This window comes from Oryx dammah, unplaced genomic scaffold (genome assembly GCF_014754425.2).
Source record: "Oryx dammah isolate SB20612 unplaced genomic scaffold, SCBI_Odam_1.1 HiC_scaffold_29, whole genome shotgun sequence".
Classification (NCBI taxonomy): Eukaryota; Metazoa; Chordata; class Mammalia; order Artiodactyla; family Bovidae; genus Oryx; species Oryx dammah.
This window is the reverse complement of record NW_024070213.1, coordinates 51039718-51067210: the sequence shown is the minus strand read 5'-3', so window position 1 is coordinate 51067210 and position 27493 is coordinate 51039718. Positions and strand designations below refer to the sequence as shown.

General features: G+C 42.6%; 1 protein-coding gene across 1 annotated transcript in view; it reads left to right on the top strand.

The window, feature by feature from the left end:
- STAB2 (stabilin 2) overlaps positions 1-27493 on the top strand; it is a 167785-nt gene that overhangs the window by 3907 nt on the left and 136385 nt on the right. The window contains exons 2-5 of the mRNA XM_040234847.1: positions 543-676; positions 3213-3328; positions 16607-16692; positions 17504-17573. Of these exons, the coding sequence (XP_040090781.1) occupies positions 543-676; positions 3213-3328; positions 16607-16692; positions 17504-17573 (406 nt within the window). The remainder of the gene's footprint in view (positions 1-542; positions 677-3212; positions 3329-16606; positions 16693-17503; positions 17574-27493) is intronic.

Sequence of the window (27493 nt, the reverse complement as noted above, 5' to 3'; positions counted from 1 at the left end):
TCCAAGTGTTCAGAGTACAGCAGAGGACAAGATAGATAAAGATTACCACCCTCATGGAGCCCACATCCTAGCTGGATTGTAACAAGATTGTAAACATCTTTGGAGTGGGAACTGTATGCTTAATTTAGCACCTGTACCACATTATCCCTATGGAATCAATGCTGAAAGAATATTCTTCAGACCTGTTGATCGATGAACAATTGACCTTGAAGAACCCGCTTACAGTTTCCCATCTGAAAAGTGTACCCTGTGGTATACTTTCAGTTTCCCATTTGAATACATGTCAATAGTGACATTGCCCTGTTTTGCCAGACTCCAGACTTGAGACCCATGATGGCAGAGGCATGGTACCAGCAGCAGCTTCCCATAGCAGACACTGATCCTGTTGATCCCAACACTCCTTTCATATCTGATGGAAAGACCTATCAACCTCATTGTCTTCCCTGTCATTTCGTTTACATGAAGCTAATGGAGGAGATTGGCCAATCCAGGCTCTGCTAGTGGGATTTGATTTTTTTTTTTCTTTTTTTGTGTTTTCACAGGGAAAAAGATGTGATAAGAAGTCTCTCCTTACAATTAGAACTGAGTGCCAGTCCTGCTCAGTCAGCTTTGGAATAAAGTGCCCAGATGGTTACACCAAGATTACCAACGGCACTGTGGGAATACGAGATTGCAGGTACTCATCATGAGATAATGTGCTGGAGTCTTGGAAATTAAGGGATTGTGATCCAAATGGAAACTTCCCGACTTAAAACTACAAAGCATTTCCATGATTTTTTCTTGTTCTAAGGTTATACTGAGCCCAAACTTCAGCAACTCACAACTATGACCGTGAGCCTAAAAATTATATCACGATTCACATTTTCATACAAAATTGACTACATTGCATTGCACAGAAATATTCTCCTCTCATCTTGCCCTTCTTTATTTTGAACATCTGGGGTTTGTTTCCTCTGGAAAGAGTTCTAGTCAGAGCATGTTAAAAGCCTTGGGTCTTCCTTTGAAACTAATACAACATTGTAAAGCAACTATACTCCAATTAAAATTAATTTTTAAAGGTTTTGGGTCCGATAGTCATCTTACTAACCAGCTCTGCATCCTGATACTATGGAACCTGGAGAAGGGAGACAGATTTGTTTCATTTTAGGTGAGTGTTGCATTCTTGAAGACCTCTTTTTGACCTCAAAACTCTCATAATTCAAATTTAATCCTTACAAAGGATGACCAGCTCATGAATGCATCCAGGCAGCTCAAATGCAAACACAAATTTAATTTACTCAGTCTCCTAATTTAAAAATTAAACTATTCAACAAGTTTGCTTTTAATTCAGGGGTGAGGGACTGGAAAAATTTTGTATAAAATGAAACAATTAACTCTGTTATACTATTTTAAATTCACGTTTGCTTAATGCAAATGTGTATCACTACATGCTAAGTCACTTTAGTCATGTCCGACTCTTTGTGAGCCCATGGACTGTAGGCCCCCAGGCTCCTCTGTCCATGCGATTCTCCAGGCAAGAATACTGGAGGTTGTCATGCCCTCCTTCGGGGATCTTCCCAACCCAGCGATCAAACCCAAATCTCTTAAGTCTTTTGCATTGGCAGGCGGACTCGTTAGCACTAGTGCCACCCGGGAAGCCCTAATGCAGTTAACTGTACTATATTCTAAAACCCCAAGTCATCATTTTTAATAGAGGTTTCCCAGCATTAACTGGCCTGGTATTAGCAAGGATGTGCAGCAGTTGACCACTCAGTTACTAAAGTGGGCACACATTTGCAACCAGATTCTCTGAGAAAGTACATCAGAAAGATTTGGGGCTCAAGGGTAAAATTATAGGGGGACTTAGAACACTCTTTATACTGTACTCTTCACGACCAAAGCGGGCACTTGGTTATGTGCCCCCCCCTCCACTTCTTCCCCTTCCCACAAACACAAAGAATATGATTATTGCATGCATGCTATCTATTTTAGATAGATAGCATAGATTTTAGATAGATTTTATCTATCTATTTTAGAACTGGGGACATTTATGCTGAAACAAATCCAAGGCTGGTTTTTTAATATAAAATTTTAATTGAAATATAGCTGATCTACAGTGTTAATTTCATGTAGACAGCAAAGTGATTCAGTTATATACATGTATTCTTTTTCTTTATAGTTTATGACAAGATACCAAATATAGTTCCCTGTGCTATACAGTAGGTCCTTGTTGTTTATCTCTTTTATATATAATAGTGCATATCTGTTAATCCCTCCTAATTTACCACCCCCTACCCACCCCTGCACTTTCCCCTTTGGTAACCGTAAGTTTGTTTTCTATGCCATGCCTGGTTCTTGAGGGGACATTTCATTTTCTTTTGTGCTCTCCATTTCCCCTTCTTTGTGAAGAAATGTCCATGCCAGTATGTTCAGCCTTTCAAAGAAATAATCAACACTATCTCCAACTCGAGTGCCCACAAAGCCAGTAGCTCTGCAGTTAATCAGCAGTGTTCCAGGGACTGGTTTAGGGATACAACCTTGAACTCAGCATCACACTATTCTTAATGGCCTAATGAAAAGAAATGACAGTCATGGAAGAATGCTCTAGATACATTGCAGTCGTGTCCTGGAATAAGCCATCCATGCAAAGATCTCTGTAAATAGACAAGTGTTTAACCTCCATAGAATATCTGTTCCTCAGCTGGTACAAAGACTGTTCCAAGGAACTCATGATTCTCTCTCAAGGAAACCATGGCAAATATTGCTCCCTACCTTAGAACACCTCTCACGGAAATTTTCCATCTATAGCATCTGCAAAAAATTTACAAGTCCTAAATGATCAGTTTATTTTGAAGCCACAGATACTGTATCATGTAACGCTTGAATTTTCCCTTCTGTCACTGTCTGCTAGGATGGTCAGAGACAAGTCTGAAGTCTACATCTAACATATGCCTAGAACCTAATATCATTTCTTTTATCAGTTAACTTTATTTCTAACACTTTAGATATTTCACCCTTATTTCATCCTTCCCTGATTTTTTTCATCCAGCTCTTACATTAAAGATGAATCATGATTAAGGTTTCTTTTACCCAGGAAGCAAAATGTGTTCAATCTACATATTTTAAAATATAGGCAAGTGTAAAGACCTGAATTAAAATCTATGGCAATCTTGCTGTCCAGAGTTCACTGAGTTGCTGTAACCATGGGTGAACATCCACTTTTTCCCTTCAAGGTACACCTTTGAGGTCAGAGCATACTCCCTGTTTCTCCCCGGATGCCGCCATATCTGTAGGAGGGATTATCTCCAGCCTCAGTGCTGTCCAGGCCACTGGGGCCCAGACTGCATGGGTAAGTGGCCTGCATGTTTCTTTGATATTTGCTTCTCAATGTCTCACTGTACAGGAAATCAAGAGGAAGGAAAGAGAATGTTAGCATCTTTTTCTAGAAAGTTCCTTTTCCATCCATATGTGGAAAACCTTTTCAGCCCTGTCAGCTTTTATACTGATATCTGCTTTTCTCTCTTTGGGGATCTCTCTTTAAGACAATTCCTTTACAAAGAAAAGGGGGCAATCAAAAGGATATTCATTTTTTATAAAAGACTTTACTAGCCATAGAAATGGAGAAGGAAATGGCAACCCACTCCAGTGTTCTTGCCTGGAGAATCCCAGGGATGGGGGAGCCTGGTGGGATGCCATCTATGGGGTCGCACAGAGTCGGACACGACTGAAGAGACTTAGCAACAGCAGCAGCCATAGAAAGGGAGTAAGAATGCTGGACTAGTATGATCTCAGTACAATTTTCTTTAAGAAGACATTTGATTACAGTATCTCTAAAACTGTAGGTATTGTTTAGCAACCAAAATAATAATTAACTCTTCTAAAAACTTGTCTTAGGGTGCAGTAGCAAGCTCTGTAATGACCAGGCTCCATTGTAAGAAGAACCACTGGCCAAACCTGAGCCAGTGGCGTAGTTTGAACTCCTTTGGTCAAACATAACAGTCCTCAGCTGAAACTGAACTTTTATCTTGATTAAAGATGTTGACCCTCAAGCAGTGACTAAGTCCCTGATAACAATATGCTAATTACATGAGATCCCTTTTGGAGAGGGAGGGATAGTAAAAATCAGGCATTTTTATTCATGAATTTACCATTCATTTTCTATCTTCTAAGATGTAATGAAAACATCTTAAGGATCTACTTAAAGGGAGAGATTAGTTCTCTTTTGCTTTGTGTTTTCTCATTAAAATAACATGAGCAAATTGTACATAGCTTGTAAAATTTGAAAGGTATAAAGAGGAAAAAATAGTGATTTGTATTCTATCACACATAGAAAACTATAAATACTTTGGCTTATTTCCTTGTTCCTTCCCCCCGACCCCCGACCCATATTGCTTGTAAATAGTTGAGCCCATATTATATGCATAACATTGCCTGTTTTTTTAACTAGTGATTAAATGAAAAATAATTTCAATTTACTCAATACTGCTGACGTTAGGTACTAGAGAAGTAGTTGGCCTATATAATCTGATTTAATTCTTAAGACACACTTTCATATCCCCATCCTGCCTATGAGAACTATTAAAGATTGTCTCTTGCCTCTCTCTTTGGAGTCAGTAAACGAAGCAACTTCAAGTTCAGGGCTGCCTGTCACCAAAGTCTGCTCGCTTTCTACTCTGTCCCACTGCCTGGAGCAGAATTTGTCTTAAAAAAAACAAAAAGGACTTCCCAGTATATTTCTAATTTCTCTTTTTTCTACAAGTATTTTTTATTTGTTCCCATGGTTTTATTAATTGTAATTATTGTATAATAATATGTTACCGGTATACAATACAGTGTATACAGTCGTATAATAATATAAGTTACAGGTATACAATACAGTGATTCACAATTTTTAAAGTTTACACTCCACTTATAAAATACTGTCTACGTTCCCTGTGTTGTGCAGCATATCCTTGTAGCTTATTTTGCACCAAATAGTCTGTACCTCTTCATCTCCTACTTCAATATTTGCCCCTCTCCCTTCCTTCTCTCCCACAGGTAACCACTACTTCATTCTCTATATCTGTGAGGTTGCTTATACTGACTAGTTTGTTATATTTTTAAACCCCATATATAAGCATCATACAATATTTGTCCTTCTCTGACTTATTTCACTTAGCATAATACCCTCCAAGTTTATCCATTTGCAAATGGCAACATTTCATTCTTTTTTTATGACTGAGTCATATTCCATTATATATACCACATCTTCTTTATCCACTCATCAGTTGATGGAATCTTGGGTTGCTTTAATATATTATCTTGGCAATTGTAAATAAAATGCTGATATGAATATTTCAAATATATACACAGGAATGGAATTGTTGGATGATATGGTAGTTCCCCGGTGGCTCAGACAGTAAAGAATCTACCTTCAATGTGGGAGACCCGAGTTCAATCCCTGGGTCGGGAAGATCCCCCTGGAGAAGGAAATGGCAACCCACTCCAGTATTCTTGCCTGGAGAATCCCATGGACGGAGGAGCCTGGCAGGTTACAGTCCATGGGGTCGCAAAGAGTCAGACACTACGAGCTACTTCACTATGGTAGTTTTAATTTTAGTTTTTTGAGGAACCTCCAAAATGTTTTCCACAGTGGCTATGCCAATTTACATTCCCACCAACAGTGTACAAAGGTTGCCTTTTTTCCACATCCTTCCAACATTTGTTGGCTGTGTTCTTTTTGATGATAACCATAGTGGCAGGTGTGAGGTGACATGTCATTGTGGTTTTGATGTGCATTTTCCTGATAATTAGTGGTGTTGAGCAATCTAATTTTTCTTCTGTTTGGTAGGTCCCTTCAGCCCTCTCAGTCAATTTCTGGATCATGCTCCTTACCCTGGGAAGCTCAAGGTTTGGGGTTTAGGGTACCCTGGCCCTTCTCTGTTAACCATTCTGCTCTGTTTCACCTTAACATGTTGGCAGTTTGTGTTCTAAGAGTTGACCACATCAGACTGAAGCAATTAACCCAGATATCCATATGTCATGAACTTTCTTTTAAGCACCAAACAGGGTCATGGTCACATCCAGTTCACAGAATCATCCTGATAAAATTGAATTTTTTATTTGCTTTTCTATTTCTAATCCACAGAAACTAATGTGATCTTAAGTTAATTAGACACATAGTAGACAAGAAAAGGCTTTGTCTAAGAAGCAGTAGTGAAAGTGAGCATATCCAGTCTAGTGAATAACAGACCACAGCCCAGAGAGCAAAAGAACCCAGGGCCTGCTACCAGAAGTTTGAGGTTTGAACCTATTCCCCTCATCGCTAATTTGGGCAAATGATTTGCTGCTTCTCCAACAGTCTCCGTAGCTATCAAATGAGGGTAGAGGGTCCTACCTTACAAAACTCTAAGAGGGATTTTAAAACCTCAGTATAGACAAAAGTACTTAGTAGAGTCTATGACACAAAGAAAGCTTTGTGTAAACATTTAATGAATGAATGAACAAGAGAATCAGAGTCAAACAGACCTCTGATCATGAAAAGCAAGTAAAATGACTGCCTTTCTCTGAGCTCCTTTTAAACAGTGAGGCATTCATAAAACAGTCAACAGGATTCAAAATCTCTGGTGGGTTTCATGCATCACACTGGCTATACCAAAATTGTGGCAATACTTGCACCTACGATAGAAGGAGTCACAGATTTCCTTGAATGTTCAGGCCTTTCCTTGTGATAGGTCTCAAGGCCAGAGAAGCAAAATATGGAAACCAAGGTCAGGACATTTTTCTGCTGTTCTCTCATTGGGGCAGAAGGGCACTCCCATTTATCTTCATCTTCCAAACATACCAAACATCTCAAAAGGCTTCCTTCCTTTGGCTCAGGAAAGAGATAAATGCTCTACTTGGCTGTGTATTTCACCTCTCCCATTTTGCAGTGATGACAAGTGAGATCTTGATTATTGCTTTACATTGCTGAAAGGATAAGGCCATTTCAGAGCCACTGACATATGTCCATCCTTCTTTTTGAGGAAGTACAAGCCCTGGAACAGGCTTCTTTCCAAGGCAAGGGCTGAATCCACTTCCTTCTCAGTGCCAGTGACAAAGACATTAACAGTCAACACCTCTGGGTTACCTTTTAAATTATTTTCATAGTGCCTTATTCAAAATTAGATAATTCGATGATAAACTCTGAAAACTTAGAAAACAAAGAAAAGCACACAGAAAAAAACTGATTCATCTTCTAAAATTAGGAATAAGGCAGGAATTCTCCCCGGGGGAAATATATGTCATCCTGATGTCAGGAAGATGTTTCTACTCAGGGTTACCTTGCTTCTCCCTCATTAAAACTTGTACAGTCTTATCAAAACTGTGTATGGGAGTCTCTTCTGATAAGCACAAAAACATTTTTAACCTTGAAACTTAATCGCATTTGAACAACCAATATTCTATTTCAGAGGAAATGGATATTTCAATTTGAACATCCCAGTTCTTTTTTATCCTACTATGAACTTTAGCAGATTTGTGCAAAATCTCAAGAGCATCAGAAAAACAATGTGGGTGTAGGGTTACACAGAAACTCAATTGTTTCCATCTGATTATTTCATATAGAAATGGCCTTGATGCTTTGTGAAGTCAATGTCATCAAATTAGGCACATTTATTTTTTTGCGTTGTGTCACTGCATCTTCAGATTTCTTATCCTTTCCTCTTGTATGTTTCCTGCCATTCACTGCCTGGGTTGCAAATAATGGACTGAGTGGATTTGAAAACACTCTGTGAGGCATGTCCTTCTTGGCTGTGAGTGACAAATTCACACTGAGTTCACACGAGGAAGCTAGTTTCATATCAGTTTCCCAGGCAGACAATTCCAGCTAGAGCTGTCAGTGGAATATTCACCATTTTTACAAACCAAGACAGAGTCTCTGTCTAGCACTGTGCAGCAGGCTTTGAAACAAAGACAGTGGCACAAGTGGCTGCCTCTGGAGTTCCTTGAGAGATAAAGTTACAGGGAGGTCCCTGGCCTCTTACTGGCCAGGAAGTTCATTATCTGCCTTTGAAAGAACAGAACGTCTGATGATTTGCTGACACCTTGTCTGGGTAAGCCTCCTGCGTGAGCAAAGTCACAATGTGAGACCCTCAGAGCAGTGGTGATCACAGGGAAATGTGATAATGACCAAAAATAGCTTTATCAGCTGCCTGAGCCCTCCCCCATGTTTCAGAAACATGCCTTGAGAACAAATGCTAGAAGAGCTTTTTCAAGGGTGGTTGCTGAGAATGTCAATCCTCACCAACTTTTTTTCCTAATGAGGGCCTATTGTTGTTGGTTCAGTTGCTCAGTTGTGTCCAACTCTTTGCAACCCCATGGATTGCAACATGCCAGGCTGCCCTGTCCTTCACCATCTCCGGAGCTTGCTCAAACTCATGTCCATCAAGTCGGTGATGCCATCCAACCATTTCGTCCTCTGTCATCCCCTTCTCCTCCTGCCCCCAATCCCTCCCAGCATCAGAGTCTTTTCCAATGAGTCAACTCTTCGCATGAGGTGGCCAAAGTATTGGAGTTTCAGCTTTAGCATCAGTCCTTCCAATGAACACCCAGGACTGATCTCCTTTAGAATGGACTGGTTGGATCTCTTTGCAGTCCAAGGGACTCTCAAGAGTCTTCCCCAACACCACAGAAGGGGCCTGAGGTAATAGAAAATGACTTGAGAAGCAGTAAAGAAATGTACACTTTTAAAATTTGATTTTAAAACCAAACAAGTTGTTTTCACAAATTGTTAAAACGTTCGACATAGGACAACAGATGAGGATTCTCCATACTCTCACACGCCTGCTAGCTTTTTTCCAGAGTTCCTTCCAGGGTTGGCCAACTTATAAAATTCAAGCATTTCTTGAGCCCCTGCTGTATGCTGCTCATAGCCTCCTACATGATAAACCCAGTCTCTGCCCACAAGGAGCTCACAGATTGAGAGACAGGGATGCAAAACAGACACACCTGAGAGTCCAGGTGAGAACCCTGGGCCTTTGGGGCCTTTGGGGCCTTTTACAGCTTGCCCAAGAAGAGCCATCTAGTAACTGCAGAACAGAACTGGAAACAGGGGCCATCTTCTGCAGAGCCCCAGCTACAACCCATTCCTGTCTCCTTACCCAAATACCTGGTTGTGTTGCCAAGTCAGCTACTGGGAAGGCAGCCTGTACTCGATGAGCCTGCTCCTGACAAACTTGCTTCCACTGTTAGCTGGGAGCTTGTCACCTGCCTTGAGCTGATTCCTTGACACCAGAGTCCCCCCTAATTCCAACCTGGCACTAAGAGGCAGTGTGGCTTTACAAAGGTTGTAATCACTAAAGTCAAATTGCCTTTACTACATTCTCCTTCTGAGACCTTCCTAGTTACTTACCCTCCCTGCCCAGTTGCCAGATTTATCAAATAACACTAGAGGATACCCAGTTAAGTCAATTGCAGATAAACAACAAATAGGCATACAATATTTGGGACATGCTTATTCTAAAAAATTATTCATTGTTTATCTGCAATTGAAATTTAACTGGCATCCTATATTTTATTTGGTAAATGAATCCTTTGGTCTCAGTTTTCTCATCTGTAAAACAGAGATGGTAGTGGAAATATGCATGGGTGCTAAGTTGCTTCAGTCGTGTCCGACTCTGCGACGCTATGGACTGTAGCCCGCTGGTCTTCCCTGTCCATGAGATTATCCAGGCAAGATTACAGGAATGGGTTGCCCTTCCCTTCTCCAGAGGATCTTCCAGACCCAGGGATTGAACCTCATGTCTCCTGCATTGGTAGGCTGGTTCTTTACCGCTAGTGCCACCTAGGAAGCCCTGGTGCTATTATGCCTACCTCCAAAGGCGGTGCTGAGGACTAAGGGAGCTGGTACATATAAAGTACCTAGGATGTGCCTGGTGGATAGTAGGCATTCAGAATATGCTCCTTACCTGTTCTGTTTCTGTGGTTCTCAGATCACTGGCTGGCCTCTTTAGTTCAGGAGGTGTGTCTTGGTTTAGTTTTATATTCCAAGCTACTGATCTTGTATACTCTGGCTTGGTGTTAAGGACTCAAAATCTTGAGTTGGGCTTGATTGCAATGGCAACTCCATCACTTACCAGACCTGTGATCTTGGGCAAGTTACTTACCTCTCTGAGCCTCAGTTTTGTTATCTGTAACCTGGAAAGGAAGACAAGGATGAGAGCTTCCTGTACAGTTGTGAGAATGAGAGCATACATGCAAACTGCTTAGCAATAATATGTATTCAACAAGTTCTCTCCATCTATTGTTGAGCTGATAACCACCTCCCCACTTAGGACATTTCTGTGCATCTCATTTTTTTATATGGCTTGTGATCCCTTGAGTTTATTATTTTTCTTCCCACCAATGTCTGCCTTTCTGTGGACCCCGTGGGTCACCCTGATACCTCAGGTCAAAGCAAAGGCCTGCCCTTCAGAAATGTGGGGATAGTAGTCGGTTGGTCTGCTGAAGTTGCTTTAACAGAATACCATAACAACAGACATTTATTTCTCATAGTTCTAGGGGCTGGGAAGTCCAAGTTCACCATGCCAGCAGCTTTTGGTTCCCAGGGAGGGTCTTCTTTCTGGCTTGCAGATGGCTGCCTTCTCTCTGCGGCCTCACATGGCAGAGAGAAAGCTCTGGTCCCTCTTTCTCTTATAAGGACTCTAGACTCATCATGGGGTCCCCACCCTCATGATCTCATTTAAACTTAATGATGGCCCAAAGCCTCGCCTCCTAGTGTAATCACGTCAGAGGTCAGGGCATTAGCTTATGAATTGGGGAGCACAGATATCCAGTCCATAACAGTAGGCATTAACTTTGCCCTTTAGCCTGGTGGGTCACAAGCCACCAGCTGAGATGGCTGGCCAGAATGAGGAACATGCTGCCGAGAAAGCCTCATGTCCCCTGAAGAACATGTGATGCCTAGGCTCAGGAAGACTCCTGGAGACAGCCAATTCCAGCCAGCAGGCGACACACCCTTAGCCCCACCATAGGCAGACACTCAATGGACCCTGCATGGATCAGGCTGCTCATTTCAGAGAAGGAGGCATCTTGAGAAATCAGGCTGAAGCACCAAGGTTGCCATATCAGCCCCTCCCTGCACGCAGGCCCTTTTCTGTCCTCACTAAATCTTCACTTTCTGGTGAGGACATGGAGGAAACATTACCAGCTTTGAAGATAATTGAGGGCACTTAGTGAAGGTTTAACTAATTCATTAAATGAATGACTTATAAAATATTTAAGCCATTTAAAATAATTATAAGCAATTCATTCAGAGAAGCACAATCACAAGTTTTTAAAGTCAGACCAGGCCCGTGTGAATCGTTATCTCTGAGCCCAGAGGCCTGGTGACCTATCTATGAATTCCTCAGTATCCTCATAGGTAAAATGGTGAATATAACCACTCCATAGGGTGAAGAGTAATAGTTCACAGTTGTGGAGATTAAATACGCTGATGCAATATGTATACAGTGCTTAGCATTCCACCCGAGTCTCAATTGCTAACAACAATAGCAACAATAATAATAAAACAGGACAGCACAGAAAGGATAAACAAGTCATATTGGTCTTTCTAAGACCAACATCTGGCCCAGTGCTTTGCTAAATGGTGTTTTGGACCTGAAGAAACACCTCCTGAACATGGATATTTTTACAACTACACTGAAGTATTCAAATGAAAAAATTTAGAGGTTGAAGGTAGGAAATTGTTTCAGTTCAGTTCAGTCGCTCAGTCGTGTCTGACTCTTTGAGACCCCATGAATCACAGCACGCCAGGCCTCCCTGTCCATCACCAACTCCCGGAGTTCACTCAAACTCATGTACATCGAGTCGATGATGCCATCCAGACATCTCATCCTCTGTCATCCCCTTCTCCTCCTGCCCCCAATCCCTCCCAGCATCAGAATCTTTTCCAATAGTCAACTCTTCACATAAGGTGGCCAAAGTATTGGAGTTTCAGCTTTAGCATCAGTCCTTCCAATGAACACCCAGGACTGATCTCCTTTAGAATGGACTGGTTGGATCTCTTTGCAGTCCAAGGGACTCTCAAGAGTCTTCTCCAACACCACAGTTCAAAAGCATCAATTCTTCGGTGCTCAGCCTTCTTCACAGTCCAACTCTCACATCCATACATGACCACTGGAAAAACCATAGCCTTGACTAGATGGACCTTTGTTGACAAAGTAATATCTCTGCTTTTGAATATGCTGTCTAGGTTGGTCATAACTTTCCTTCCAAGGAGTAAGAGTCTTTTAATTTCATGGCTGCAGTCACCATCTGCAGTGATTTTGGAGCCCCAAAATAAAAAGTCTGACACTGTTTCCACTGTTTCCCCATCTGTTTGCTATGAAGTGATGGGACCAGGTGCCATGATCTTTGTTTTCTGAATGTTGAGCTTTAAGCCAACTTTTTCACTCTCCTCTTTCACTTTCATCAATTGGCTTTTTAGTACCTCTTCACTTTCTGCCATAAGGGTGGTGTCATCTGCATATCTGAGCTTATTGATATTTCTCCCGGCAATCTTGATTCCAGCTTGTGCTTCTTCCAGCCCAGCATTTCTCATGACGTACTCTGCATATAAGTTAAATAAGCAGGGTGACAATATACAGCCTTGACGTTTGGAACCAGTCTGTTGTTCCATGTCCAGTTCTGACTGTTGCTTCCTGACCTGCATACAGGTTTCTCAAGAGGCAGGTCAGGTGGTCTGGCATTCCCATCTCTTTCAGAATTTTCCACAGTTTATTGTGATCCACACAGTCAAAGGCTTTGGCATAGTCAATGAAGCAGAAATAGATGTTTTTCTGGAACTCTCTTGCTTTTTCCATGATCCAGCGGATGTTGGCAATTTGATCTCTGGTTCCTCTGCCTTTTCTAAAACCAGCTTGAACATCAGGAAGTTCACAGTTCACGTATTGCTGAAGCCTGGCTTGGAGAATTTTGAGCATTACTTTACTAGCGTGTGAGATGAGTGCAATTGTGCAGTAGTTTGAGAATTCTTTAGCATTGCCTTTCTTTGGGATTGGAATGAAAACTGACCTTTCCCAGTTTACCATGTGTTTAAAAGCAGCCCTTTCTGAGTCTAGGGTCTTAATTTGTTTTCCTTTCCAGTGAGTATAAACTATGGAAGTAGACTCCCCTCTACGTGGAAGTAAAGTTTAATTATTTATAGGGACATTGACTACTTTTTCCAAATCTGTCATTGAAGAACATGATATGCTAAAGGATTTTTCACTTATGCTTAAGTCATAATTTACCTACAGTAAAATTCTCCTTTTTTGGTGTAAAGTTATACACACTTTGATGAACCTAAACAGTTGTGTAACAAGGACCACAATCAAGATAGAGAACAGCTAGGTCATTCCCCAGAATAGTTTTTGTGGTCAAGTTCTCCCTCTACCCCCAACCCCTGGCAAATACTGATCTGTTTTCTGTGCCTGTCACTGTGCCTTGTGTCCTGTGATTGGAATCATACAGTATGTATCTTTGTGAGCCTGGTTTCTCTCGCTTAGCATATGCATTTGAGATTCATCCAAGATCAGCAGTTCATTCTTTTCTAATGTTTCATAGTCCACCATCATCTACCCAGTTCATCTATCACCAGCTGAAAGACACTTGGGTTTCCAATTTGGTGCAACTAAGAATAAAGCTGCTATGAACATTCATGTACAGGTTTTAATGTAAACATTAGTTTTCATTTCACTTGAGAGTAAATACTTAGAAGTGGGAGTCCTGGATTGTATATTGAATGTATTTTAACTTTATAAGAACTGCCAAACTCTTCCAAAGTGTTTGCATCATTTTTTTATTCCCACCAACAACATGTGAAAGTTCAAATTGTTTGGTATCATTGATAGCACTCGGTATAATCAGATTTTTTTTCTTAATCTCAGCCATTCTGATCAGAAGCATTTTATTGCAGTTTGTTTTAATTTCCATGGTTTGTGTGCTTATTTGCTATTAATGTATCATTCACGTCGTTTTCTTACTACTGAGTTTTGAGAGTCCTTTAACTATTTGAGATATGTCTTATTTGGTATATGATTAATAAATGTTTTCTCAAAGTCTGTGGCTTGTCTTTTCACTCTCCAAACAGTACCTTTTGAGGAGCAAGCATTCTTAAGTTTGATGATATCAAATATTTCAATTTTTCTTTGAAATATTTCTTTTTGAAAAATTGCTTTTTGTATCACATCTAGAAGTCTTTGCCTAATCTAATATCACAAAGATTTTCTTCTATATTTCCTCCTAGAAGCTTTGTAGTTTTAGGCATTACTTTTAGGTCCATCATCCACTACAAGTTAACTTTAGCATGTGACTCGTGGTCTGAATCAAAGTTCATTTCTTTTTATACAAATATCTCATGATTCCAGCATCGTTGCCTTTGGGCCCTTGTATAAAATAAATTAATCATCAATATGTGGATCTATTTCTGGACTCTCTTCTGCTCCATTGATCTATGTGTTTATGCCTTCACCTTAGCACACTATCATGATTACTGTATCTTTATAGTAAGTCTTGAAATTAAGTAGTGTAAATCTTCCAATTTGGTCATTTTCAAAATTAACTTGGTTACTCTAGTCCTTTTACTTTTCCTATAAAGTCTAGAATCAGTGTATCAATTTCTACCCAAAAACTACTGCTAGGATTTTAACTAAAATTGCAATGAATCTGTAGATCAGTTTAGGGACAACCTAAAATATTGACTCTTCTAATCCATAACCACAGTGTATCTGGGATTTTTAAATTATTTTTGTCAGTGTTTTATATATTTCATCTTACAGATTTTGCACAGTTCTTGTTGCATTCACACCTGAGTTTTGACTTTGGTATTAAGCTTATGTATATACTTTTATTTCAGTTATCAGCAGTTTCATGTTAGTTTATAGAAATGTAATTGATTTTTGTTTATGTGTCCTTGTGTCCTGAGAACTTATAAATTCATGTATTAGTTCTAATGAATTTTTGGAGATTGTTTTGAATTTTCTATGTGGAAAATCATATTGTCTGAGAATCAAGAAAATTTTCATTTCTTTTCCAATCTGTATCCATTTTGAGTCTTTTTTCCCTACTGCACTGACCATGACGTATTATGTTTTGTGTACCATTGGATTCAGTGGGCATAATTTTGTTTAGAATTTTTTAATGTTCAATATTTGTTCTAGATTTTAAAGAATTTACATCTATGTGGGACTTCTCCGGTGGCTCAGACGGTAAAAGCATCTGCCTACAATGCAGGAGACCTGGGTTCGATCTCTGGGTTGGGAAGATCCCCTGGAGAAGGAAATGGAAACCTATTCCAGTATTCTTGCCTGGAGAATCCCACGGACGGAGGAGCCTGGCAGGCTACAGTCCATGGGGTCACAGAGTCAGACATGACTGAGCGACTTCACATCACTTCATTAGGGATGTTGGTCTGTAATTTTCTTGTGATGTATTTGTCAGTTTGGGGAATCAGAGTAATAATGCTCTTTGTATAGAATGAACTGGGAAGTGTTCTCTCTTCTTCAACTTTTTAGAGGAGTTTTTTTATAATTGATATGATTTCTGCCTTAAGTTTGAGGTAATATTCACCGGGAATCCATCAGTATGGAGTTTTCCTTGTGGGGAGGATTTTAACTTCAAATTAAATTTCTTAAATAGATACAAGGATATTCAGGTTATCTATTTTCACTTGAATGATCTCTGGTATGTGTGTGTGTGTTAGTCACTCAGTCGTGTCTGACTCTTTGCGACCCCGTGGACTGTAGCCTGCCAGGCTCCTCTGTCCACAGGACTTCCCAAGCAAGAATACTGGAGTGGGTTGCCATTTCCTTCTCCAGGGATTGAACTCAGGTCTCCCAAATTGCAGGCAGATTCTTTACCACCTGAGCCACCAGGGAAGATCTTTGGTAGTTTGGAACAATGAATTTATTCCTCTCATCTACATTGTCAAGTTTATTGGCATAAAGTTGTTTCTAGTATTTGCTTATTATCCTTTTAATGTCTCTAAGATTTGTGGCAATGTCTCCTCTCTCATTCCTGCTATATTCTGATGAAAAATAATTTCTAAATGAAAGCATTAGACTGAGATCATCCTGAAGTTACAGAGTATACCTTTTGATCTTGTGTCCCCAGTGTTAATTGAAATCTAGAATATAAGCTCCATGTGGGCAGAACAGCTGGCCTTCCACCAGCTGCCCACGGGTGTGCTTTCCTCTGAAACACGTCTTGGTCCACTTAAATGTCCAGACACTCGCTCCTTGCTAAGCTTGTTCACAGCAGACCCTAGCTGAAGCACAGTGGACCCTGCCAGTGCCCAGCCCATACACAACATAACTATTCCCATGCAAAGACCTACTAACTCATTACCTCCCAGCCGCCTAAGAAGCATAAAACCCTGGGGGTTGTAATGGAGATGAGTTAATTAGTTGATTATAAAGTGAACAGCAAATGCTTAAGAAAGGGCAGAAGATCTGACGGGTCCTAGTACAGTCCCTGACTACATTGTGGTTCACTCCTCTCCCCTATGTAACCCTCGATGATGCCTGCAGGGTCTTCAATTATTTCTTATCCCTGGGATGCTTCATGCATCTTTGCAGAATGCTTGTTGTGTGCAATTTCAAATGAATATATCTGCCCTTTGATTCCCCAGAGTGCCCGGGAGGAGCGAGGTCCCCCTGCAGTGGCCGGGGCCGTTGTGCTGAAGGTATAGAAGGAAATGGAAGCTGCTTATGCCAAGTAAGTTCAAAACAGTGTTCTCCTCCTTCCTGACTCTACTTTCTCCTTACCTGTTGTCCCTCTGTAAACACGCACTGGGTGAAGACTCTAAGAAGCAGCAGTATTAGTGGGGGTGGGTGGGGGAAGTGTATGCAGTGGGCAATAAAATGACATGTTACAGGCTGGGGGACCTTAGAGCAAGTCAGTTAACTGCTCAGCCTTAAGTGGATCCATCTGTAAAGTGAATTTAATAATAATACTGAAGCAATTATACTTGTTGAAAAACTGAGATGAGAACAATGCAGAGCTCTAGAAATTGTGTCATTGTTACACTTTAAAGTCACCACTATTAGCAGACTAGTCTTTGGAGCTGTACTCAGACCCATAGGTGAGCGCTTGGACTGCCAACTGAGGAATTTCTTTGCTATCCCATGAAAGGGACTTTTTGCAAGCTTCAAGCCTTACACTATGGGAATACAAAGAAATCCTCTGAAAAGAATTGAGATCAACTGTCTTTAGAAATGCAAAACTGAGAATGTATTCATTTCACCCTTGGGTAGATTTAGGATGTGGCCATCAGTGCTGATTCTCTAGTTATACCTTTGAAGCAACTTTCTTCAGAAGAGTTCCAGACTCAGATCCAGACTGATTCAAGGAATGAATGTACAAATTATAACACAAAAAAGAGCAAAGAAGAAAGAGAATTTCAGGACAGGCACAAAGGGAAGATCCATTTGAGAAATGAATGCTGACCAGATAGTCAGAAATCTATGGTCTTCATGGGTAACACAGATTGCTTGAGTCTAACACCCTCCCCCGTCGCATCCTGCAGGAAGGATTCAGTGGAACAGCCTGTGAAATCTGCGCTGCTGACAACGTATTTGGGCCCAGCTGTTCAGCAGGTATGTCTCATTTTGGTGTCATCAAATGCATTTGTGAAGGTCCAAAGTCAGACATGGCTTATACACCTCAACACCCCAGAAATAAAGTTCCTTGGAGGGGAATGCAGAACAATTCTCCAAACCAAGGCTGCACAGACAAGACAAAGAGTTGACAACAAATCTTTTAAAAGGCAGTCTGAAAGGACAGACAGTATGTCTGTGGTTTTCGGCACTTGCAGGTAGTCACTCACCAGGAATGCTTCCTGACAAACTCAGGGGTTTAGGATTACCTCACTCTAGGCTCCAGGATCCAACATCCACCAGTTGTTTTCCTGCCCAGCTACTCCCTGAGGTCTTTCTAGACTGTGGTCTCAGCACTGACCTTCTCCCCAGGGGCCTCTATATCCACCACAGGTCCCAACACATTCTAACCTATCCCTTCCTTTCTGGAGTCCACAAACACCTGAGGTCATCAGAGGTTGTTGGTCCCATTTTGCAGATTATGGATTTGTCCCCAACATGGGTTTCTCCACTCTCTCATTGTTGGTTCTCCCCAAAAGCTGACCCATTCTGCGAATGTTCTCATATAAGTAGCATATTTGAGAGGGGACCCAGGGAAACACTAAGACAGTGACATAGAGGAAATAAAGGATGTGCTGTCAAGCCAGAGACCAGCGTGGATGACTAGAGCTTAATCCCCTGGGGAACTCTGGAGTCTGCAAAGAACACTCACCTTGGAGTTACCTCACCTGAGAGGAGAGGGAGCCTCAGGGTAGTAGGCAGAATAATGGAACCCCACTCCCTCGCCACCAGAATGTCCACATTCTAATACCATGAACCTGGGAATATGTTGCCTTCCATGGCAAGGGGAAATTAAGGTAGCAGATGACAGAGGATTAGATGGTTGGATGGCATCACCAACTCGATGGACATGAGTATAAGCAAGCTTCAGGAGCTGGTGATAAACAGGGAAGCCTGGCAGGCTGCAGTCCATGGGGTTGCAAAGAGTCAGACACAACTGAGTGACTGAACTGAACTGGAATTACAGCTGCTAATCATCTGACTTTACCATGAAGAGATTATCCAGGATTATCCTGGTGGACTCAATGTCATCACAAAGGTCCTTAAATGTGGAGGAGGGAGACAGAGACAGAAGATATAGATGTGTACCTTCTGATGTGTGAAAGATTCCAGATGTGATGAGATGTAAGAGAGGCAAGATGGGAGAAAGACTCCATCTTGCTGGCTTTGAAGGTGGAGGGAGCCACGAGCCAGGCAGTGTGGGCAGCATCTCAAAGCTGAAAAAGGCAGGGAAAGAATGCTCCCCTCCAGAAAGGAGTGGAACCACCAACACCTTGATTGATCTTAGTACAACTGCTTTGGGTTTCTGACCTCCCAAACTGTAAGACAGTAAATGTGTGTGGTTTAAGATACTAGGTTTGTGGCAATTTGTTACAACAGCAACAGGAAGCTAACACATATGGTCATTAGGGCAGAGTCATTCATTTCCTGGCACTTCCAGCCCCCAGTGAAGCAGTCAGTGGAGCAGCCACCCCAGGAAGTGTCCGCAGGCCACTGCTACTGGAGGGGAGCTGAGCGTGTGGACTTGGTGAGGGCTGAGAATGTGGGCATGGTAGGGACAGTGTCTGCCAGAGCCTTAGTCTCCCAAAAAAGGATAGGTCAGGTCACCTTTCTCCAACACCACTTTGGTTTGGCTTTTATGGAAAAAATCATATTTGGTAGGTACTGCATTGATTCAAATATTTCTGGCAAGAAAAATACAGACATCCCACCCCTGTAAGTTTGTACACTCTATAGCGAGTTTCCTTTGTAATAATGAAGATATTATCTCCCTCTAACCCATGGGGTCCTTGGAGACCGACACTGTCTTTATCTGCTTCTGTCCTGACCCAGAAGCATGGGTGTTGGAAGACATGGTGTTGAGGTGATTAGCTTTAGACTCAGACTGGGTTTCAGTCCCAGGGCTGCTGCAAATTGTGGAAACCTTAAGTTTACTGAGCATGCTTTCTGCATCTTCTTCTGTAAAAATAGAAACAACATTGCCTCCTTTAGAATTATCATGAGGATCTAATGAGATAATTGGTGCACAATAAGTGTTAGCAATTATTATGACTATTATTAATACCTACTATTTCCTAGTGTTCCCTCCCAATCTTATGTTTTTCTTAATCCATCACTTTATAAAAGATTATTTCATAAGAATGTTAGCAAAAGCAAATTTAAACCAGATGTTAGCATTCTGTTTCTTTAACATTATATTGGATTGGCCAAAACTAATACATTAAAAGACAGTAAAATGTAATCAACCAATTGTTTATCAAGAACATGATAAACAAATTGTCCCTTCCTTGCCACAATACAGTTTAAATCACATATTTTAAATAAATACTGAAATGGGAAGAAAGACAGAATCCCACACCGCTTACTTAGCAAGAAAGCCAAGTAATTGTGGATAAAAATTTAGAAAGAAGATGAGCTCATGTCACTTCCAGGAAACTGGTGTTGGTTGCCAATGAGCATAGACATACATGGAAATTCCAAACATCTTTTAATTTAAAAAGCGGCCTCTCTTTACACCTCTTTGTGCCATGGGGAAAGGGCAAGTGAAAGGGAGCGAGGTGGTTTGTTGAAAATCCAGATTTTTGAGCCAGAAAATTGGAAACCTAAACTGAGACTTGGGAGATAAGACTCCCAGTTCTTAGTGCCAGCAGAACTTTGTGAGATGATGGAATGTCCTGATCTTCACTATCAAACATGGTAGCCACAAGGCATGTGTGCATGCTAAGTCACTTCAGTTGTGTCCAACTCTTTGCAACCCCTTGGACTGTAGCCCACCAGGCTCCTCTGTCCATGGGATTCTCCATGCAAGAATACTTGAGTGGGTTGCTGTGCCGTCCTCCAAGGGATCTTCCTGACCCAGGGATTGAACCTGACTCTCTTATATCTCCTGCACTGGCAGGCAGGTTCTTTACCTCTAGTTCCACTTGGGAAGCCCCTTAGCTCATGTTACTCAATTTAAACTTAAATAGCCTCAAGTGGAGGAGAAGGCAATGGCACCCTACTCCAGTACTCTTGCCTGGAAAATCCCATGGTAGGCTGCAATCCATGGGGTCGCTAAGAGTCAAACACAACTAAGCGACTTCACTTTCATGCATTGGAGAAGGAAATGGCAACCCACTCCAGTGTCCTTGCCTGGAGAATCCCAGGGACGAGGGAGCCTGGTGGGCTGCTGTCTATGGGGTCGCATAGAGTCGGACACAACTGAAGCGACTTAGCAGCCGCAGCAGCAGCAATAGCCTCAAGTGCCTAGTGGCTCCCATATTGGATAGTGTAGCTCTAGACCATAATGGCCAAGAGAGCAGGCTTCAAGTCAGGCTGGCCTGAGTTTGAAACCAAGCCCAGTTGCTATGGGATTTGAGGCAAGATATTTAATCTCTCTATGCCCTCCTCATCTATAAAACAGGAATAATAATACCTGCCTCAGGGGATTAATTTGTAGAAAAGCTCTTAGCAGCATGTCATGAGCACTTGGTGAAAGCAAGTATTGATATTAAGCGAGGACAAAACCAGTTCTACAGTAAGGAGAGCATTCATTCACCTGTGCCCGAAGGATGGCTCAGTGATGCTGACCATTTCCCATTGGCAAGAACTGGGGGAACCTGCGAACCTTTTTAGCCAAGCATCCACTGGGTGCCAGTGTTGTTTCACCCACTGAGGCGCTGGCCGTCGGCGGTGGCAATTCTGCCTGTAAGTAGGACAGCTATGAGTTGCAATTTTATTTTTAACACTGACTTTAACCTGCTGCTGGAGCATTCTCCTACCTGATTCTTGATGTGCTCAGAGGTAATTTCAAGCTGCATTTCTCAAGGGTGTTCATCTCAACCACCAAGGCCCTCACCTGCTCAGTGCCTCACCCCAGGTTAGGGCAGAAGACAGAGCCCCCTCTCTCTCACATGACCCCAGATCAGTCCCACAGTCATGCCTTGTTAATAATAGTAGCTGAATGCCTGCTGGGCACCAAGCAGTGCACAAGGCTTGACACACAGAATCTCTTTGGAACAGCTCTGCAAGCTGGGTTCCTTGTGTTATGAATGAAGCAGCAGCGAGGTTGCTCAAGGTCCTGCAGCTACTTCAGGAATAGAGGCAGGGTTGACCCCAGGTGTCTTACTCCAGAACCTGGGCGCCGAACCACTGCACCATTCAGCCCCTGGCACACATCCACCTTGCGTTAGACCCCTGACAGGCGATGGGCATCCAAAGAGGGGGAAGAATATCTCCCCACCCTCAAGGATCTGGAAATGTGGGTGATACTTCTGAGCCAGTGTGCACCACGCATGCAGGATGCTGCAGGAACTCAAGAGGGCAGCCTGCTCTGCCGAGGGGATGGCTCAGGGGGCTTTGTGCCCTGCCCCTCTGACCGCAGTGGCCATGGCTTTGGCCGCTTTAGAGTCCTGTCCCCAAGGTTCACATGTCTCTACAGATTTGCTGTAGCTGGTTTCACAAATGCCCAGGGCTCTCTCAGTGACATTTGGGAATCCCTCTGCCACTCATATCTCCTTCCCAGGGATGCTTTCTGGGCAGTGACTGGCAGCAATGGGTGTCAGAAACTCCTGAAAAAGCTACTGTGCCAGGTTGGTTAATCCAGCATAGAGATCATGCCAGAAGGCAGGACACGGGGTGCCTGGAAGGGAAGCTTAGCAAGGAGGACAGCCCTTGTAGTTAGCATTGAGGTTGAGAGCAGGGGCTGAGTCACATTCGACTCCCTTTTTCCACCGGGTACATGACGACATTTAGGACATGCGGCATCCCTATATCTTTTAGAGTCTGGCTGTCCCACTACGCTGTGAGCAGCTTGAATCCAGATATTGTGAATGACTTATTTGTATGCTGCTGCTAAGTCGCTTCAGTCATGTCCGACTCTGCAACCCCAGAGATGGCAGCCTACCAGGCTCTTCTGCCCCTGGGATTCTCCAGGCAAGAACACCAGAGTGGGTTGCCATTTCCTTCTCCAATGCATGAGAGTGAAAAGTGAAAGTGAAGTTGCTCAGTTGTGTCCGACTTCACGATCCCATGGACTGCAGCCCACCAGGCTCCTCCATCCATGGGATTTTCCAAGCAAGAATACTGGAGTGGGCTGCCATTGCCTTCTCCGACTTATTTGTATACCCAGTGCCTAATCCAGTGCCTGCCACTAAGTTGGAACTGGGTAGATATTTTTTTAATTGAATTAATTTACATCTTTGCTATCAAGTCCATAGTACACTCCCACGTCAACCCAGTTATCTCCATGACCAATTCAACTTCCCTCTGGAACTCTGTTCAAAAAGCTACAGCCAGAGGTTGACATCAAAGTGCTTTGCTAATACGGAAACAATGATAAATTGATTTTTTAAGGGAAGATGATAAATCCAAGTCCATTTAATTCTTCAATAATTTGAATAAGTTCTGGAGCTAATTGTCTCCCATTTTTTTATATGTAGCATGGGGTTATATATCTTATCTCCCCGGGTGCTGTGAGCATCAGATGAGATCATGCCTGTAAAGCATGTGACAAAATGCCTGAAGGAGAGTAAGGGCTTGATAAAGGGTCAAGCAGGGTCTAGGGCAAGGTGAAGAAAAACATGTCTTAGGTACAAATTTTAAGGGGGCATCAAAAACTCAGTAATTGAGAGAAATCGTTTTTTAAAATTAGGGTGGCTGTGACAAACTGTCGCACACCGGGTGATTTAAAGACATGAATGTATTGTCTCAGTTCTGGAAGCTAGAAGTCCACAATCTGCATGTAAGCAGGGCCAGGCTCCTTTGGAAGCCTCTAGGAGAGGGCCCTTCCTGTCTCTTCTAGCTTCCGGAAGCCCCAGGCATTGCTGGGTTTGTGGGCACATCACTGCACTCAGAGCCCTGGTCTTCACTCAATCATCTTCTTGCTGTCTGTGTCCTTGCCTCCTCTTATAAATCATATTGGACTGAAGCCACTCCACTCCAGTAGGACCTCATCTTAGCTACTTATATCTACAGTAATAGCTCTACTTCCAAATGAGGTCTCATTCTGAGGTCCTCGGAGTTAGGACTTTGGAGGGGACAAAATTCAACCCATGACAATGATATTTTTAAATTATCAAGCAAAACATCAAAATGTTAAAAAAAAGGGGGGGCAGGATTCCACTCTGCATTTGAACTCCCCTGCTTCGCTGTCCTCACCCTAACTCAGCAGGATGCTGTCTTTATTCAAACTGAGCCGTGCAGTTGGCAGTATTGTTATAAGATGCTCTAAAAGATGTTGTAGGAAGTAGGAGAGGGAAAGCCTTCCGTGGGATTCTAATGGAATAGAAGAGAAAATAGAGAAAGAGAAACAGAGGCCCCGACAGCTGTCAGCCAGTTGCTAGCCTAGTTGTTCCCAGCCAGGCCGTGGTGTGGCTCTGCTGAGCATAGGCAGTGTCACAGAGTGTCACCATCCATGATTCCTCTGTCTGTGCTGGAACGGGACAAAAACTAGGCCACCGACTTGTCATGCCTGAATAGAGAAATAAACAGTGACGGGGGCAACCCAACCGCCATCTCTCCTGGTTAACACGGGTGGCTACTGCTACTTCTCCAGGACCGCCGCACCCCACCCTCACCCCAGCCTGCCGATGTGAATCACTGCTGTGTTCCTGGTCATATTTGGCTGGCACCACAAAAGGAATAGTTGCAGCAGAATGTGATAGTGAACAAGGTACAAAGAAAGTGTTGCTGGAGCCCAGAGAGACACAGCTTCTGTTCTGGCACCTCTGAGATGGCACCACCGAGGAGAGGGGCTTTAGCCGGCCTGGAAGGATGAGGATTTCAACTGCATGCAGAAGGGAGCACAGTGGAGGCCAAAGCATGGAGTTGTGAAGTACAGCGTGCACCTCCCCGGGGCATGGTCTTTCCCAGGACAGCTCCACCCCCATCTCTCCCTGGACAGCCTTCCCGTTTCTTCCTGGCCAGCCCTTATAGCCATTGACTCATTGCTTGTTGTGTTCAGTCAGTAAGTCTTGTCTGACTCTTTGGAACCCAATAGACTATAGCATGCCAGGCTCCTCTGTCCTCCACTGTCTCCAGGAATTTACTCAAATTCGTGTCCATTGATCAGTGATGCTGTCTAACCATCTCATCCTCAGTCTCCCCCTTCTCCTGCCCTCAATCTCTTCCAGCATCAGGGTCTTTTCCAATGAGTCGGCTCTTCACATCAGGTGGCCAAAGTACTGGAGCCTCAACATCAGTCCTTCCAATGAATATTCAGCATTGATTCCCTTTAGGATTGACTAGTTTGATCTGCTTCCAGTCCAAGGGACTCTCAAGAGTCTTCTTGAGTAGCACAGTTCGAAAGGATCGATTCTTTGACACTCAGTCTTCTTTATGGTCCAACTTTCACACCCATACTTGACTACTGTTACGTCGTATGACTTGCATGTCATATCTTGTGTCATAGCATTGATCACACCATGTTGTGATGGGCTGCTTTCTCCTGCCTTCCAATTGTGAGCTCTTTGTGGGCAAGGACTTCAGGTCCTCAGTCCCGAGCACAGCACCCTATGCATTAATGTTCAATACCTGTTTTGAAGAAGGTGAGCTAGTGAGTCTTCCCACGCACTTAGATACTAGGATGTATAAAATGAAATGGTGAAAGATGAACATGAAAATTGTTAAAAATTAGAGTCAGCTTGGAGAGGACCTTGTTTTCCAAACAGGAATTTAGATTTCATTAGGTTAGCAACTGGGAGTCATTGAGATATTTGGGGGAAGATCACCTTGATGCCATTACTGATCAAATGAAATTTATAACATGCAGAGGTGAGAAGTCAGACAAGAAGGCCAGGTAAAATGCTACTGCAATAGTCTGGGCAAAATAGGATAAGAACCTGTAAGAGGATGGTTCCCGTGGAGATTGAAGCTCAGAGGATTAAGGGAGATATGTAACAAAGAATGCAAAGAATGTGAAGGTTTATTAGACATTTGGAATATTTAAAACCTAATGCATCTGGCTTTTCTGGCATGATTAGGATTTAAGCTGGTGTCTTTTTAATAATGTTTCACTTGAGCTAATGTTAAATTGACTTATGTGTACTAAACACATGCATTGTAGGCAAGATAGTGGTCGCCTCAGAGATACCCATGTTCTAATTCCTGAAACTTGAGACTGTGTTAGGCTACAGGCAGAGGGAAATTGAGATTGCTAAACAGGTGATTTAAAATGGGAGAAGATGCCTGGATTATCCAGGTGGGCCCAATGTGGTCACAAAGGTCCTTGTAAGTGGAAGAGGAAAGCAGAAGAGAGAGGACCAGTAGAGATGGCAATTTAAGGATTTGGCCTGATGTCACTAACTTTGAAGATGGAGAAAGGGGCCAGGAGCCCAGGAATGCTGGCAACCTCTATAGACTGGAAAGGCAAGGAGCAGATTGTCCTCTAGAGTCTTTAGAAGAAATACATCCCAATGAATAACTTGATTTTAGTCCAGGGAGACATATTTCAGACTTCTGATCTTTGTTGTTGTTCAGTCACTAAGTCATGTCCAACTCTTTGCAACCCCATGGACAATAGCATGCCAGGCTCCTCTGTCCTCCACTGTCTCCTGGAGTTTGCTCAAATTCATGTCCATTGAGTCAGAGATGCTGTCTAACCATCTCTGCCTCTGCCTCCCCTATCTCCTTTTGCCTTCAATCTTTCCCAGTATCAGGGTCTTTTCCAATGAGTTACCTCTTTGCACCAGGTGACCAAAGTATTGGAGCTTCAGCATCAGTCCTTCCAATAAATATTCAGGGTTGATTTTCTTTAAGATTAACTGGTTTGATCTTGCGGTCCAAGGGACTCTCCAGAGTCTTCTCTGGCACCACAATTTGAAAGCATTAGCCCAAGGAGACATACTTCAGACTTGTAACATACAGAACTATAAAATAACAAATGCATGTTGTTTTAAGCCACTGACTTTGTGGAAATTTGTTACAGCAACAAAAGGAAACCCATACAATACATTTCACAGGGGGCTGGAAAGAGGATGCTGGTGACTCAGTCAGACAGTAAATCTTTCTACAAATGAACCAGAAGCTGAGTGCTAAAGAGATGAATATTTATTTCAAATGCACTTCATTTCTCATTCCTTTAAAAAATATATATTTATTTGGCTCCGTCAGGTCTTCTTCACTGCTGTGCACGGGCTTCTCTCTAGTTGTACCAGGGCTCAGTAGTTGCAGCACATGGACTGAGTTACCCAGCAGCATGTGGGATCTTAGTTCCCTGACCAGGGATTGAACCTATGTCCCCTGCATTGGAAGGCAGATCTTAACCACTGGACAACTGGAAAGTCCCTCATTTCTCATTCCTGAAGGGATCTCTCGCAGGGCTGAAAAGTCATCTGTTTCAAGCTAGTCAATGTGGCTTAGTTATTCTCTAGCCTTTCGAATTCCTTCTTTACATTTGCATTGCCCTCATCATTTGGGGAGTAGATTTCCTGTAGATTCCTCCTGCCAACAGCAATTGAGTCAGCGGTAGCAATTCTCTTTTAAATGTGACAGGTGTGTATATAAGACATTATACTGAGGTATCGGGTGATGAAGTAACTAACTTGAGAGCAGGGAAGAGCACTCGTGCCTGTGATATACCACCTGTGCTTTATATACATGTCCTCATTAAACTCTATAGAAATCCCATGAAGTGGGCATCATTTTCTACATGTTATAGAGGCTCGGCAGTAAAGAATCCTCCTGTCAATGCAGGAGACTTGCAGGAGATGCGGGTTCAATCCCTGGGTTGGAAAGATCCCCTGGAGCAGGAAATGGCAACCCACTCCAATATTCTTCCTTGGGAAATCCCATGGACAGAGGAGCCAGGCAGGCTGCAGTCCATGGGCTTGCACAAAGAGTCAGACACAAGTGAGCAGTCACACACACATAGACAAATATAG